General features: G+C 34.7%; 1 protein-coding gene across 2 annotated transcripts in view; it reads right to left on the bottom strand.

Annotated features, from left to right (window-relative positions):
* Nucleotides 1-14122, bottom strand: part of LOC150086924 (F-BAR domain only protein 2) — a 726598-nt gene that overhangs the window by 211182 nt on the left and 501294 nt on the right. For both annotated transcript variants that reach the window (XM_090372823.1, XM_090372824.1), the window contains one exon: nucleotides 4447-4592. In XM_090372823.1, coding sequence (XP_090228949.1) covers nucleotides 4447-4592 — 146 coding nt within the window. The remainder of the gene's footprint in view (nucleotides 1-4446; nucleotides 4593-14122) is intronic.

The following is a 14122-nucleotide window of genomic DNA, read 5'->3' as shown; positions in this document are numbered from 1 at the left end:
TAACAAGTCACTGTACTGCAATTAAATTAGCGTGCGAGAAAATATCACTGAGCGTGGGAAAATTTCTCAAGTCGGTGTGGGAAATGTTTTAATGCTGTTTTGATATTCATTTTTAAGCTATCGACTCCATCAAATGAAACGATTTCGTTAAATATGCCAAAAATGCAATCTGTAAAAGAGCGTTATAGTGATCTGAGACAGCGTTATAGTCAGATACAGGTTATAACATAAGAACAGCGTTATAGCGAATCAGCATAAAGCGAACCACGTTATAACGGGGGCCTGCTGTATTTATTTATCATAAAAATTGCACATTCTTAGTAGACAATTTGCTAACAGTACATTACCATTTACCCTAAGAGAGAAGTAAAAGATGACTGAAAGGAATGGAACACTACTATTGCAGCTTTAAGAGCACTGTACTTGATTTATAGTTACTGATCCATGCTGTGTGTGTGTGTGCGCACGTGTCCAACCTCATCTTCAAGTAGACAGAACAAACTCTTCTCAGAATTCAAATGCACTGAATGTTATCAGGTGGGAGGAGAAGGTATAAGCACAGAGTTGTTTGCAATAGAGAGTCTTGCTGTGGCATCTTTGCAGTACCAAATATACATCTATGCTCTGTATTAGTGTGCTTCACAATTATCATACTACAATTCTGAACATCAACCATCATGCAAAAAGACTCCTTTCAAAGACCCACTAATTGTACAATGATGTTTTTGCATGGTGGACAAAATAAATTGTATTTGCAAGTAGATAAGTTTCTTGCGGTGCTATGTTATTGATAGTCTCAAGTGAATGGGCATCCATCCTATTTGATACTACTTAAGATTCACTTTACTTTCTTCAACAACAACTGTATTTAATATAAAAAATTGTCACTCTTGGCAGACCCTTCACTTTTGCTAGATATATACCTCTGTATTGCTGATTAGTTCTGAGCTCTGAAAAACCTCAAAATTAATGTGAAGTAAGGATGACACTATAAAGTGAATTTTATTGTGGAGAAGGAGCTACAAGTTCACTTTTAGTAAGCTAAAACTCTAACCACTTAACATTTGGCACTATTTCTAGATTCTGTGTTAAATCCTGTCATATATATGTTTGTATTAATATACTGAATAAAGTATGCATAAATGGATGTGAAAATTACACAAAGTGCCAGTTACTAGAAGGGTGTGGAAAGAAGTGTAGTAGATTTGTGAAAGGTGAAAGAATGTTAATATCCTAAAGGTTATGATGAATTAAACAAAATTATGGGCTGAATTACCAATAGAAAGTGGAAGAACTGTAAAGTAAAATTAATACATCAAAATACTAATAAAATAAAAATAAAATGATAGTGTTATAGCTGTCATCAGATATGGGGGAAAACATTTAGAAAATGGTTAAATATATAGGTAAGACAAATATTGCTTGATCTGATGTAAGCTGAAATAATTAAATATTGATACACAATCAGGTATTTCATCAGGGGACTACATGGTCAGGTGTAATCCTCTGATGAAATACCTGATCATGTATCAATATTTATTTATTTCAGCTGACATCAGATCAAGCATATTTGCCTTACCTATATTCGACCACTTTCTAAATATGTTTCTACCCCCATATCTGATGTCAGCTGATGTTTTCCCCCATGTCTGATGACAGCTATACCACTTTCATTTTTTCATTTTATTTTTTTATTTTTATTTTATTAGTATTTTGATGTACTAATTTTACTTTACAGTTCTTCCACTTTCTATTGGCTTGGTAATTCAGGCCATAATTTTGCTTAATTCATCATAACGTTTAGGATATTAACATTCTTTCGCCTTTCACAAATCTACTACACTTCTTTTTCTACTTTCCTCACCCTTCTAGTTACTGGCACTTTGTGTAACTTTCACATCCATTTATGCATACTTTATTCAGTATTTATAACAGTATATATACATTAATACAAATGTATATATACTCTTGCATCCTTTCATGCTACATTGTACTTTTAGGTGCATCTATCATACCAGATTTATTAATCTTTCATTCACTGAAACCACTACAACTGAATACTTCTATTCTATGTAACTTTTTAAACATTACCTTTAAGGGGTTACATTTAATAAAAATAAAAATTTTTATTTAAAATAAAAATAAAAATAAAAAATAAAAATAAAAATAATAAAAACATTTAATATTCATTTATATGTGTGTGTATATATACATACATATATATATTCATTTAATTGTAGATTGTTACCGATTATTGGTGCTTTTCATATAAGTATTAGTGTACATACAGTTTTGTAATCAAGTTATCCTAGTTTGGTTATCTTCATTCCATATGGCCTACACATTTTGAGTTAAGATAAAAGTATAATGCTAAATGATAATGATTTTTCATTTTTTCATAACATTTTACTAATGAAAACATTTTATCTGTAACAAGATAATTATTAAATCTTAATTTCTGTATAAATTTATATAATAATACTAAATCTTAAAGACTGTACAAATTTATATAACAATATAACGTATTGCATTACACCACGTGGCCGTCAATCCCCTACTTCATCGGGGGCTTTGAGTGGATTGACAGCCCTTTTCGACGTAATGCCTCATACTTACTCGTTTCTGTCTGTACCTATACCAGTTTTGCTATTTAGTTTATATTTTCAGGTTAAATTTAAATATTATTTATTTTCCTGATTTCTTCTATTTTTAGGTTAATTTTCTTAATTTTTTTTAATTAATACTTAATTTTTATTTATTTAAATATTAATAGTTTATTACTAGTAATATTTAAATAAATAAAAATTAAGTATTAATTAAAAAAAAAATTAAGAAAATTAACCTAAAAATAGAAGAAATTAGGAAAATAAATAATATTTAAATTTAACCTGAAAATATAAACTAAATAGCAAACCTGGTATAGGTACAGACAGAAACGAGTAAGTATGAGGCATTACGGCCAAAAGGGCTGTCAATCCACTCAAAGCCCCCGATGAAGTAGGGGATTGACGGCCACGTGGTGTAATGCAATACGTTATATTATTATATAAATTTATACAGAAATTAAGATTTAATAATTATCTTGCTACAGATAAAATGTTTTCATTAGTAAAATGTTATGAAAAATCATTATCATTTAGCATTATACTTTTATCTTAACTCAAAATGTATAGGCCATATGGAATGAAGATAACCAAACTAGGATAACTTGATTACAAATTTGTATGAACACTAATACTTATATGAAAAGCACCAATAATCAGTAAAAATCTACAAGTAAGCGAATATATACTGGCGCGTATAATGTACAATTGACCTATGGCAAAAATACAATGGCATTAATGCAGCACAGAAGAACACGCAAATCTAAAAGAATACATACATCTAAACATAATAACCAAATAACATTATATATATGCAATAAATACATACATAATATGTAATATACACTTAAGTATATTAACTATATAATGTCAGTGTAGATACACCATAGTTAACCCATAAATTTGAACTACATAAGTAGTGTAAAAGGCATCGTTTTAATTGTATCTCATATTGTGAGTGCCTTCACAACAAGATAGCTGGTATTGCACTACTTCAAATAAATAACACTTCTCTAGTAGAGAAGACTACTGTTATTTATTTTCAGAGGATACCACCACCCAGACGATCGTTTCGAAGATATTGGGCTTCATCATCAGTGGGAAGGCAGGTAGGTACCCAGGTAATACGACAAGCCATCACAGTTGCGAAGTTATATCCACAATATAAGAGATGCCAAAAGGGTGTAGTAATAATGTATTTTGAAAACGAAATGCACAAGGCATAATCCTTATGGGTTTTGATAATTAACTATACAATATCGGAGTAGATACCTGGGTACCTGCCCGCCCACTGATGACGAAGCCCAATAGCTTCAAAATGATTGTCTGGGTGGTAGTATCCTCTGAAAATCAATAACAGTGGTCTCCTCTACTAGAGAAGCATTATTTATTTGAATTAGTGCAATACCAGATATCTCGTTGTGAAGGCACCCCACAATGAGATACAATTAAAACGATGCCTTTTACACTACTTACGTAGTTCAAATTTATGGGTTAACTATGGTATATCTACACCGATATTATATAGTTAATTATCAAAACCCATAAGGATAATGCCTTGTGTATTTCGTTTTAAAAATACTTAAGTATATACATAAGCTTCTGACTGGGTCTGATAACAGCATTCAACATGAAATCCAGAAACACTGACAATTATTAACTGGATGTATTGTGTGGGAGTTTTAGCTTATCACTTTCACAATGGCACCTTTTCTTTATAATAAAATTTACTTTATAATAATATTTTGGCTTAATTCATACCATTCTTATCTCAATGCATTAGGAAAATTGGATATAATTACCTCAGCTGTTTATAAAGTTTTAATTACAAATGCATATTTACCTCCATGCCTCTTCTTGAGGGAGGCCTTGGTAATAAAGGTGGACCTACAAAACCTGTAGGAGTGCTACCTCTGCTTGTAGAGGTCCCCTTCTGAGCTTCTTGTGCACACGTATCTTGAGATATTTCAGAAAACAACTCACTGAGACCTAAGCAAGGTAATAAAAATTATATTTTGTACCTTTAATCTTGCAGTATATTTTAAAAATACACTATATGACCAAAAGTATTGGGACACAGTTGTAAAAAGGGCTTTTGATTCAAAAACCTCACACACATATATATATATATATATATATAGTAGGGCCAACATTTAGCCTACATGACAATTGTAGCCCTCCTGGGCATCCTATCTAAAAACTTCTGGTAAGTGTCAGCTAGAATTAATTTCCATTTTGGCTGCAGCCAGAGTTCCAATTTTCCCTACAGGTGGAATTGAGGTCCAGCTCTGAAATGGTCAGTTACACTTTCTGACATCATAAATTATTCCTGTTTGATCCTTGCTGTTGTGCTTGCTGTTGAGCACTGTTGTGCCAGACTGGTAGGGAATAACTGTCATATCACTCATGGACTTCATTTTTTCACGGACTACTATCAACAGACCAATCTGAACCAGCTGAATATCCTCATACCATCAGGTTGCCCCCAACCAAACTTTGTGATCAAGGTGACATACTCCAATACAGGTAACCCTCTCCATGCAATCTCCTTTCAAAACACATCTCCAACAAAACACTGTGTAGCAAGATTCATCACTCCACAGTCCTTCTACCATTGATCACGAATTTATGAACATTGGAGACATCATCACTCTAGATGCCATCCCATACTGTTTGCCATATGTAATTGAGTGAAGGTTTCTTTTACACCTCACTGGCATATTTATTTGGACTTAATATATTAATCACCATTTGGTGATTAATACATTTGCTAATAAGAGTCTATTCATCATCTGCTGAGAGATTAATAAGTCTCAAAGCATCTTTCACAGCAGTGCCTTTGTACTTATTGAATTTTAAATGACCAGCAGATTTGCTTTATTTTGGTGATGCTATCCATTTTAAAACAACATTAGCAACTTAGGTTGACTCATGGATAATTCTGTCATCTTTATATAGTGAGCATAAGTCCAAGCCTTGCCATTGGAGGGACCAGAGTTTGTTTGTTTGTTTGTTTATGGGTTTTACGGCGCAAGGGTAGCAAGGCCATAATGCACCCAACTATGGTGATGTTAAATACACAGTTTATGTATATAAACGTTGAAGTTCACACTGCGTTGTACAGTTGTATCTGTTTAAGGAATGAAAAAAATTTGGCCACGTGTGGGGTATCTGCTAGGAGGTCAGCAATACTGAAAGAAGTGTTTGTCCTGGAAAAAGAGGAAAACATAGCTTGTCAGTCACTATTGTATTTGGGGCAATCAATGAGTACGTGTTGAACAGTGAGCTGAGTGTTGCAATTTGTACACAGTGGTGGATCAGTACCTGCAAGAAAATAAAGATGTGCCAGATGTGTACGGCCTATTCGTAGTCAGGCTAATACAACTTCTTCATGCCTGTTTTCACATATACTGGATTTCCAAGGTTGGAGATGTTTCTTTATACGGAGTACTTTGTTCCCAACTTGACTTTGCCAGATGTGTTGCCATTTTATAAAAAACCACTTCTTTATAATTGACTTGTAGTCTGTGATGGGTATACTAAACAGTTCATCTATAGGATCTGTAGCATTTTTCGCAGCTAGATCAGCACGTTCATTTCCAGAAATTCCCACGTGACCAGGGATCCAACAAAAGATGATTCCTTGTTTCTTTCTATTTAGCTTAGTCATGGTATTCCAAATCTGTATGAGCAAGGGGTTATCGTGATTTTTATTCTGCTGTATAGCTTGAATAGCACAAATGAAGTCTATACAGATCACACTGTTCAATATATTTGCCGATAAGGTGAAATTTAACACTATGAAGATAGCACAGAGTTTTGCAGTGAAGCTGCTGCATTCAACGGGGAGTTTTATAGTAAGGTTGGGAAAAACTGCTGCTGCACCAACACGGGCGTCAGATCCGTCCGTGTAGATTGGCATGTATTCTGTGTGATGGGTTTTCAATGTGGCATGAATTTGCAGTAGGTTCAGTTGGGGTAAGGTGTGTTTCCCCAATGATGTGAGTGAAAGTGAAAAGAGGCGAGAACCTTTACAGAGTCCATTCCATGTAGGATTGTCTAGTTGTCCTCTGACTTTTGCTGCGTAGTTTAACAGAAGCATTTCTCTGCGTAGATGTAAAGAGGTTTCAGTTGCTTCAGCATATAAGCACTGAACTGGTGATGTAAGGATTGCAAGCCGAAGAGAACTGTGGTGTACGGAATCAAGCCAACGTAAGGCACTTGGTCTAGCAGAGCTGTTGACCACAGAACCATAGTCTAGATGTGCTTTGAGACATTATTAATGCATGATACAAATGCAGTAGTGTGTAACGGTTGGTTTCCCATATTGTGCCAGATAGTACTCTTAAGATGTTTACCTTCTTAAGGCAAGTAATCCAGAGCTCTTTTATATGTTCGAGGAAGGTTAAGTTTTTGGTCTAGAACCAGACCAAGAAAGCCGACACTACGAACAACTGGGATCATTTGATTTTCTAGGTGAAGTTCTGGGTCTGGATGTAGGTTACGCTTCCTACAGAAGTGTATCCCGACAGTCTTTTGTGGTGAGAGTTGAAAACCATTGTTTTGGGACCATTTTACAAAGCACCTTGCAACTGTCTTTCTACCATTCGCATATTAGGCGAATGGCAGGAGATACTGAAGTCATCGGCATACAGAGTAGTGGACACTGTCTGTGCTAGACCCTGTGTTATGGAGTTCATTGTTATGTTAAATAGGGTGGCACTTAGTACTGAACCTTCTTCCTGGATAAAACTGGAAGATAACTGGTTGTTATCTTCAAGTGCTCTTAACTTGAAATGAACGATGATGGAGGAAGTTTCTGATAAATTTTGGCAGGTGTCCGTGTAGTCCTAGATCGTATAGGTTTTGCATTATACCATACCTCCAAGTTTTATCAAATGCTTTTTCTATGTCAAAGAGAACCATGACTGTGCTCTTTTAGCACAAAAGCATTACGGATGTTTATTTCTGCCCTGATGAGTCAGTCAAGAGTGGATCATGGAAACTGCATTGTATTGGGTTAAGAAGCTTGTTTTGGACTAGAAACCAAGTCAGACAGGCATTGATCATTTTTTTCCAAGACATTGCTCAAACAGCTGGTGAGTGCAATGGGTTGGTAATGTTGTGGATTTGTAGGGTATTTTCCTGGTTTCGGAAAAGCCAAAATATAAGCGTGGTAACATTTGTCTGGGAAGGTGTTCTCTTTCAAATGGAGTAAAACGTTGTTCAAACGGAGTAAGTTGTGTTATCATGATTTAATGTATTCCATCTGTCCTGCTGCACTGAGTTTAGTGGTGGCTAAAGCATGGTGCAATTCAGACAATGTGATGGGGAGATTGATACAGCACTAGATGCTGATTCAAAGTTGATGAGATGTTTCTCAGCCTGTGCCTTGTGTACCTGAAAAAGAGGCGTGTAAGATGTCGTGGCTGAGATTTTCATGACCGATTTGCTAAACGCATTTGCAATCTCCACTGGTGTTGTAACATCACAACAGTTTACAGTTAGCATGGGAAGGTTGACGCATCGATGTTTTGAGTACATATGTCGTATTTTTGCCCGTATTGTTTGCATTTTTGTAGTTCTTGTAATTGTGGAGGTGAAACGTCTCCATGCTTCCCTTTTGCTAGTCTGCCTAATAAGTTTTGCTTTTGCCCAAGCCTGTTTAAAGCGGATGAGATCTGCAGTTGTTGGAAACTTCCTGAAGATGTTCCATGCTATGTTCTTTTCTTTTTTAGCCGTGTCGTTATTCCACCATGATTTTGAGCGTGCTGATATTTTGATGGATTGCTTTGGAATCGCTTAGTCAGCTGCCTGTAGTATTTAGTTAAATATATATTCTGTGGCCAAGTTTACAGATGTCTGCCGGACCTGCTTTTCTTCCAGTATTGCTAGTTGCTTGTATATATCCCATTTGCTTTGAAAAAGTTCCATTTGACAGCTCTGTTTGAAAAGTGGGGGGGATGTTTGTTTCAATCCGACTTATCACTGGGTAATGGTCACTACCCAGTGGATTACCATGAATAGTCCATCCAAATAGAGGATATATGGATGCTGAGCATAGAGACACATCAATAGCTGAAGTAGACCCTGTAGGTAAATGTGTATAAGTGTCGGCACCATTACTGAGAGTAATCAAATTGTGCTGGTCAAGTAATTTTTCTATAATTTGTCCATGTTTTGATTTCCCCATAAAGTATGATGACTGTTGAGGTCTCCTAGGATGAAGTAGGGCTGAGGAAATTGTGCCACTAGTTCTTCTAGGTCAGAGTAACTCATATTTTGATTAGGGGGCAAGTATAGCAAGACGATAGTCAAGTCAAAATTAACAATGACTCGTACTGCAACTGCCTCAAGGTTTGTTTTCAATGGGAGGGTATCGTTTAGAGGATATTTAAGTGTTGATTATCAATGCAACACCTCCATGTGCCAGATTGTTCAGGTTTTTTACAACACGATCTTTCCGATGAATAGTTCCGGAAAGAAACAGTTATATGCAAGGTTAGATTGGTTTCCTGCAGACAGAAGGTGATAGGATCATATTGTGTGAGGAGATCTTGGATGTCATTTAAATTGTTGTGATATCCTTTACAGAAATGTAAGCATTATCTGGGGTTAGTAGAACCTTCGATTTGTTTTCGAGGGGCTGAAGGTTTGCTTCGCTCAGGTTTTCTTTTCCCCTTCTTTGGAAAGTATGGTTTTCCCATGTCCATATCCTCATCAGTGAATAGTTCTAATACTTGCTCGTCTTGCTGTGAACCATCTTCTAAGTCCATGCTATCTGTTTGGTTTGCATCAGGAGAAGTACATACTATAGTGTTTTCCTGAGGGATGGCATCTGGTAGTACAGTAATCGGCGCATTTATTGCTTTACTTTTTTGCATGCTGTTTGGTTTAGCGGAACCGTAGCCAATACTGACCTTACCCAATCAGATAGTGATTCATTTGGTGGTATGGTTACCACCACTGTTTGGGTTCCAATTGATACAGGTTGACGATAAACTAATCCGGCCACCAGTAACCAGGTTCCACTGCTAATTCGAACATAATTTCCACGAACATAATTTAGTCTGTAAATAGTGATCCATGACCCACACTGGTTTCTAACATACTTCTTCTACATAAGTAGATACACAAAATTTATACTAGAATGTTTAAGCAAATATACACACATAAAATACTTTAATTATTACACAATTATTGTAGGGGGGTGATCTGAATAATTATGATCACATATTTTGTATTTAATTTTCTAATCAAAATTATAATTATTTTATAACTACAACTGAAACTGAGTATAACACCTATTGGTCAAGAAAACAAGTTCTCATCAGCTGTTCAAAATTAGACAGGGTGTCAATATTTTTATTAAAGTCAAGCTGCAGAATGAGAGAAAAATATTGGGTGGTTTGAAACTATCTAACTTAAAACAGGTTACTATATGAAAGCATTTCAGGTGATCCAGATTAAACACTGCAACTATTATTTGCAATTGTAATAGCAGATATTTCTCATTACTACAGTACCTACTTACCACCAATGAGACAACAACTGAAGAAACTACAATATGGGTAATGGCATACACTTTAAATAAACAGCAATAAACCTTTCCCTTTGATGCAGGGTTTTCATTTAAAGTGGTGTGCAGTGCAATGCTGAAGCAACTTCTGTGAATTGTCTACCCGATATGAAGTAAATGCATTTGAGCAGAAAAATTGATTTGCTTAATGCTATATGCAAAACTGAGGTTATGTCCTATATGTTCAGTAATCTATTAACCTTTGTTAGGCTAGAATTACAAGGCATGATCAAAACTTTTGGGGACTGATTTTGTACCTTGAAAACAAGGTACAGACTCAGCCCCCCCCCCCCCCCAAGACTTTGCAACATCATATTTAATAGTTTTTTTTTTTTTTTTTTTTTGTTAGTTGTTGGCGCATCGGCTTCTGTGGCCATAATGAACCTCCAAATTTTTTGCATTTTACTCTGATCCAAGCCCAAGGCGGGATTCAAACCCGCGACCTTTGAGTTGCCAGGCAGGCACTTTACCCACCTGGCTAGCCTGATCAGCATATTTAATAGTGAAATATGACTTTTTTGCAACATTTTCAGTGACTCACCTAGACATAGTAATGCTTGAGTCATATGTTTATCTGCAATCAGTTAGAATCAGCAATATGTATTGAATAAGTATGTTATGTGTTTAACATTCTGTAATACTTTAATTATTTCCAATTGAATTTTAATAAAAAAACAAAATACAACACAAATTTCATGCAGACATTTAATTAAAAAAAATAGAGAGAGAGCAAGCAACATGTACCTCACATCATGTGAAGCAGTTGAAAAATACATCACTTTGTAAATATTATGTATGCCACAACGTGCATCAAAATATATCACATATTTCATAGATCTTTTGGTTAAAAGAATAAACAAACAGCAATAAGTCATTTTATTTATATAAACATATATATGAATATAAATTGTGTGTGCATGTGTGAGATGAAAAAGTACAGGGACAGGGCTTTGTATCTTTGCTGCAGTGTTGTTGTGAGTTGCGATTCATGACAATGTGTCCAAAAAGTGACTTATCTATATATAGTAATGCATGATTTTTTTTTTTTTTTTTTTTTTTTAATTTGCAGACAATCAGTCTGAATTAGAATGTGCTGAATAGGTGTTGTGGGCTTTCTCAGTGAATCTGCCTTAATATGATCAAAAGTGACTTACCTCTACTTAGTAATGCAAGAATTGCTTGCTTATCTGCAGTCAGTGAATCTGAATTAATGTGCTGAACAGGTGTGTTGCGTGTTTCATGACATTTTAAAATGACTGATGTTACTGAGCAGAGAACTGCATCAAATTTTACTTAAAATTAGGGAAAATGACAACAGAAACACACAAAATATTAAAACCACAGAACCCTCATCTGTCAAAGATTATCCTTGATTCGCTTACCTACCCTTCAACTTCAAAAATCAATTGTTCAATCACTTGTGTTCATGATCTGATCAAAAGTGATCATGAACTATCTATGATATCTAAAAAGTGATCATTAACTATCTATTGCTAGGAAATTGGAATTTCTTAGAGGCCATATCAATTGATTTCAATGCAACATTTAGGAATAAAAAACATATCACATATTTGCAACAATTAAGAAAATTATATATTTATATATATAAATATAATTATATATATATTTAATAGAATAGGATTAATACACTATTATTAGCAGATGATCAAATAATTATTCAAGATAGTGAAGATAATTTACAAAGAGCAGTATTTAAATTAAACCAAATAACAGAAGAATATAAATTTAAAATATAAAAAATGAAAACTAAAACAATGGCTTTTAAGGGGAAAAATAGGGTGAGAACAAAAATAGTTATAGACAATAAAATATTAGAACAAGTAAAACATTTTAAATATCTAGGATGTGATATAACATATGATGTCGAAGAAGATATGAACTAGAAATTGGCGAAATTTCAAAATATGTGGAACGATAAAAAGAACTCTGGCTAAGAAAACAAGGAAAGAAACACAACTGAAATTTTACAAAGTAATTTTATTTTATTCTATTTTTGAGTTGTTGGTGCATCGGCTTCTGTGGCCATAATGCACCTCCCAAAGTTTTTTGCATTTTTACTCTGATGCAAGCCCGAGGCGGGATTCAAACCCGCAACCTTTGGGTTGCTAGGCAAGCACTTTACCCACCTGGCTAGCCCGGTCAGCTTACAAAGTAATGGCAATATCAACACTTCATTATGGTTCTGAAACATGGATACCGAAACAAAGGGACATTAATAGAATACAAGCTGCAGAAATGAAATTAAGGTATGTTAAAGGATGTACAAAATTAGATAAAATACCAAACGTAAATATTAGAAAGGAATTAAAGATTTACTCAATTAATAAGATACAGACAAAGATGGAAAGAACATGTAGAAAGAATGGAAGATAATAGATTCGGGGGCTCACATCTGGTGAGTATGGGCTTGGCACACCCAGGGTCCTGAGCTGGATATTATCATTCTTCTCTTTCTTGGTGATTCCCTTCTAGTTCTCTCTCTCTCTCTCTCTCTCTCTCTCTCTCTCTCTCTCTCTCTCTCTCTCTCTCTCTCTCTCTCTCTCTCTCTCAGGGTAACTCGGGGAATGTTTTTTTTGGCTGGTGCAGCATAAGCCTCAGGCTTCCTTGCACCATATAGCTAATAATAATAATATAGAGCAAAAGGAAAAAGAGACAGAGGAAGACCGAAGAAAAGATGGGCAGATCTCTTCAAGATCGGAACAGGCGGTTCGCCTAATCCATGAAGGAAGATAAGATAATAAGAAAATTATTCTGAACACAACACAGGAGCTATTAACAATTCCAAAGGAAGACTATCTGGTATGTATATTATCAGAAGTTGCAGAAGTGTCAGAATTGGTATATACAGTGTCAAGTAAAATTAGTGCCTCACATCCTCACTGATGAATACAAAGACCGTCACAAGAAAAGAGTGTCGCAAGGAGTTCTCACAAGTCATTAATGTAATGTTGACTCACACATTGTTACTTTATCATTACTGGTGCTGACTTGGCTATGACCCAGAAAAGAGGACCCAGTACTCTTAATGAAAGAATCCATCTTCACCAAGGTACAAATTAGCAAGACAATCTTGATCAAATGTAACATTCATACTTTTTTTTTTTGAGTTACAGTGATTTTCATTATGAATTTGTACCTCATGGTCAAAGAGTGAATAAGGAATAGAATACCACAAAACAGCTCTACGGAAACTGCATAATACTGTTTGCAAAAAAGTGAGCTTCAGAGAACTGATGCTTGCATCATAGTGATCCTGAACACTAAAAAAAATTTCCTGCAAAGCACTCCATCACTGTGCCCCATTTGTCATATTCACTGTATTAGCTTTTTTTTGGTGTGGTTCCCCATGATCTTAACTCTCCCACCAGTCACAGATTTCCTATGATCGAGAAAATTATTCACAGATCTATTCATTTCAAGTAGAGGCTTTGAAGATACATTTTTAAATCTAATGCAGTTATATATATATATATATATTACAGTATATTATATTAAATAGTGAATACAAAATTTTAATTGTGATAAACTTGTAATAAATATATAAAAAAAGTTTTATTACATATAATAGCATATTGGTGCATATTTTCATACATTTTATTGAAAATATGCAAAAAATATATGAAATTGTGTAACTGGAAAACTGAAGCTTGCAAGAATTGTGCACATTAAATTTACCAAGGACTATTACCTCACTGTTAGGAAAGTTATCTGGAAAAAGTTGAATTTCAAAGAAAGGAAGTCAGAGATCCAAGTGATTAACAAAGTTTGGAGAACAACAAAGGTAGCAAATGAATTATACAGAATGGGAATAGAGATATTTTAAGCCAGAGGAAATCAAAAGGAGATATTTCATATTCTGGAAATCTGTGACAAGGAATATTAGAGCATATGTATGAGTACCACCTTTGAAGTAAAAGGA

The sequence above is a fragment of the Mastigoproctus giganteus genome, chromosome 4 (genome assembly GCF_048544385.1).
Source record: "Mastigoproctus giganteus isolate SK-2022 chromosome 4, ASM4854438v1, whole genome shotgun sequence".
Lineage (NCBI taxonomy): Eukaryota > Metazoa > Arthropoda > Arachnida > Uropygi > Thelyphonidae > Mastigoproctus > Mastigoproctus giganteus.
The sequence above is the reverse complement of the archived record's forward strand: the minus strand, read 5'-3'. Positions and strand labels throughout refer to the sequence as shown.